Raw genomic sequence first — 2500 nt, 5'->3', positions numbered from 1 at the left:
TTTCTACCTGAAACCTTGGCATAGATCTAAGCCACAGTCTTCTCATATAGATCGAATGAAAAAGAAAGGGAAAAAAGATGATTTTTGCTTTTTAACAGTTTGGGGAATGGAAACTGAACTCCCCTTTGGTTCTCCCCGAAAACGGCCTTCCTTTTTTAAACCTATTTTTAAGAAACTCCAAAAAAAAATAGGAAAATTGAAAAAATGGAAAAAGAAGTATTTTGGAGTTCTAAAAGTTTTAAAAGAAAGAACAAAATTATTTCTAAATATCATAAAAAAACCAAAAAAATGGATTATCAAAGGAATTCTTTTTTTTAAAAAAATAAAAAAAAAATTCTCAAAAGTAAATCCAATTCTATTATTTCGACTGGGAGAAATAAATAAATTAAACGAAACTAAAAAAGAAAAAGATTCTATAACCCATAATCAGATAATTCATGAATATGAATCCTTTCGTCGAATTCGATCTACAGATTGGACAAATTATTTACTGACTGAAAAAAAAATGAAGGATCTGAGTAATAGAACAAGCACAATTAGAAATCAAATAGAAAGAATTACAAAAGAGAAAAAAAAAGTGATTCCAGGAAAAAATGTTAGTCCTAATAAGACAAGTTATAATGCTAAAAGATTCGAACCACAAACAAATATTTGGCAAAGATTAAAAAGAAGAAATGCTCGATTAATCCGTAAATCACATTATTTTATAAAATTTTTCATTGAAAAGATATACATCGATATGCTTTTATCTATGCTTAATATTCCCATAATTAATATACAACTTTTTCTTGAATCAACAAAAAAAAATTTTTATAAATCCATTTATAAAAATAAAACAAATCAAGAAAGAATCAATAAAACAAATCAAAATACAATTCACTTTATTTCGACTATAAAAAAGTCACTTTATCATATTATTAATAATAATTCACAGAATTTTTTCGACTTATCCTCCTTGTCACAAGCCTATGTATTTTACAAATTATCACAAACCAAAATTCTTAACTTGTATAAGTTAAGATCTATTCTTCAATATCGCGGAACGCCTTTTTTTCTTAAGACTTCAATAAAAGATTATTTTGGAACACAAAGAATAATTCATGCTGAATTAAGACATAAGAAACTTCCGAATTCTGGAATACATCAATGGAAAAACTGGTTAAGAAATCATTATCAATACGATTTCTCTCAGATTAGATGGTCTAAATTAATAGCACAAAACGGGCGAAATAGAATCAATCAATGGCATCCAAATCACAATCAAGATTTAAACAAAGAGGATTCATATGAAAAAGACCAATTAATTCATTACAAAAAAAAAAATGATTACGAAGTATATTCATTACTAAATCAAAAAGATAATTTTCAAAAATACTATAAATATAATCTTTTATCTTATAAATTTTTAAATTATGAAAATAAGGTAGACTCCTATATTTATGTATCGCCATTCCAAGTAAATAAGAATCAAGATAATTCTTATAATTACAACATATATAAAGACAAATTATATGATATACTATGGGATATCCCTATCAATAATTATCTAGAAAAAAATGATATTATGTATATGGAAAGAAATCCGGATAGAAAATATTTTGATTGGAAAATTATCAATTTTTGTCTTCGAAATAAAATCGATATTGAGGACTGGATCAAGATCAATACTAATAGTAATAAAAATACTAAGACTGGGACTGTTAATTTTAATTATCAAATAATTGATAAAATTGATAAAAAAGATCTTTTTTATCTTACAATTCATCAAGATCAAGAAATCAATTCACCCAATCAAAAAAAAATCTTTTTTGATTGGATGGGAATGAATGAAGAAATACTAAGTCGTCCCATATCGAATATGGAACTTTGGTTCTTCCCAGACTTTGTACTTCTTTATAATGCATATAAAATGAAACCGTGGTTTATACCAAGCAAATTACTTTTTTTAAATTTGAATATAAATGAAAATAAAAATATCAATAGAAAGCAAAAAGGGGTTAGACCATCAAATGAAAAAAAATCTTTTGAATTAAAGAATAAAAATCAAAAAGAATCCGCAGGCCAAAGAGATCTTAGATCAAATGCACAAAACCAAGGAAATCTTGTATCTGCTCTTTCAACTCAACAAAAAGATTTTGAAGAAGATTATTCGGAATCAGACATGAAAAAACGTAAAAAGAAAAAACAATACAAGAGCAATACGGAAGCAGAACTAGATTTCTTTCTGAAAAAATATTTACTTTTTCAATTGAGATGGGATGATGCTTTGAATCAAAGAATGATCAATAATATAAAAGTATATTGTCTCCTGCTTAGACTGAAAAATTCAAGAAAAATGACTATATCCTCTATTCAGAATAAGGAAATAAATCTGGATATAATGCTAATTCAGAAGAATTTAACTCTTACGGAATTGATGAAAAGGGGGGTATTAATTATCGAACCCCTTCGTCTATCTGTAAAAAATGACGGACAGTTTATTATGTATCAAACTATAGGT

General features: G+C 26.2%; 1 protein-coding gene across 1 annotated transcript in view; it reads left to right on the top strand. All coding sequences in view use genetic code 11, as the record gives it.

The window, feature by feature from the left end:
- Positions 1-2500, top strand: part of ycf1 (hypothetical chloroplast RF19) — a 5637-nt gene that overhangs the window by 2675 nt on the left and 462 nt on the right. The window contains exon 1 of the mRNA in view: positions 1-2500. This exon is cut by the window's left edge and continues 2675 nt beyond it; it is cut by the window's right edge and continues 462 nt beyond it. Within this exon, the coding sequence (YP_009272220.1) occupies positions 1-2500 (2500 nt within the window).

This window comes from Diospyros lotus, chloroplast (assembly GCF_014633365.1).
Source record: "Diospyros lotus chloroplast, complete genome".
NCBI classification, from domain to species: domain Eukaryota; kingdom Viridiplantae; phylum Streptophyta; class Magnoliopsida; order Ericales; family Ebenaceae; genus Diospyros; species Diospyros lotus.
Note: the sequence above shows the minus strand (reverse complement) of the source record. Positions and strands in the feature narration are given on the sequence as shown.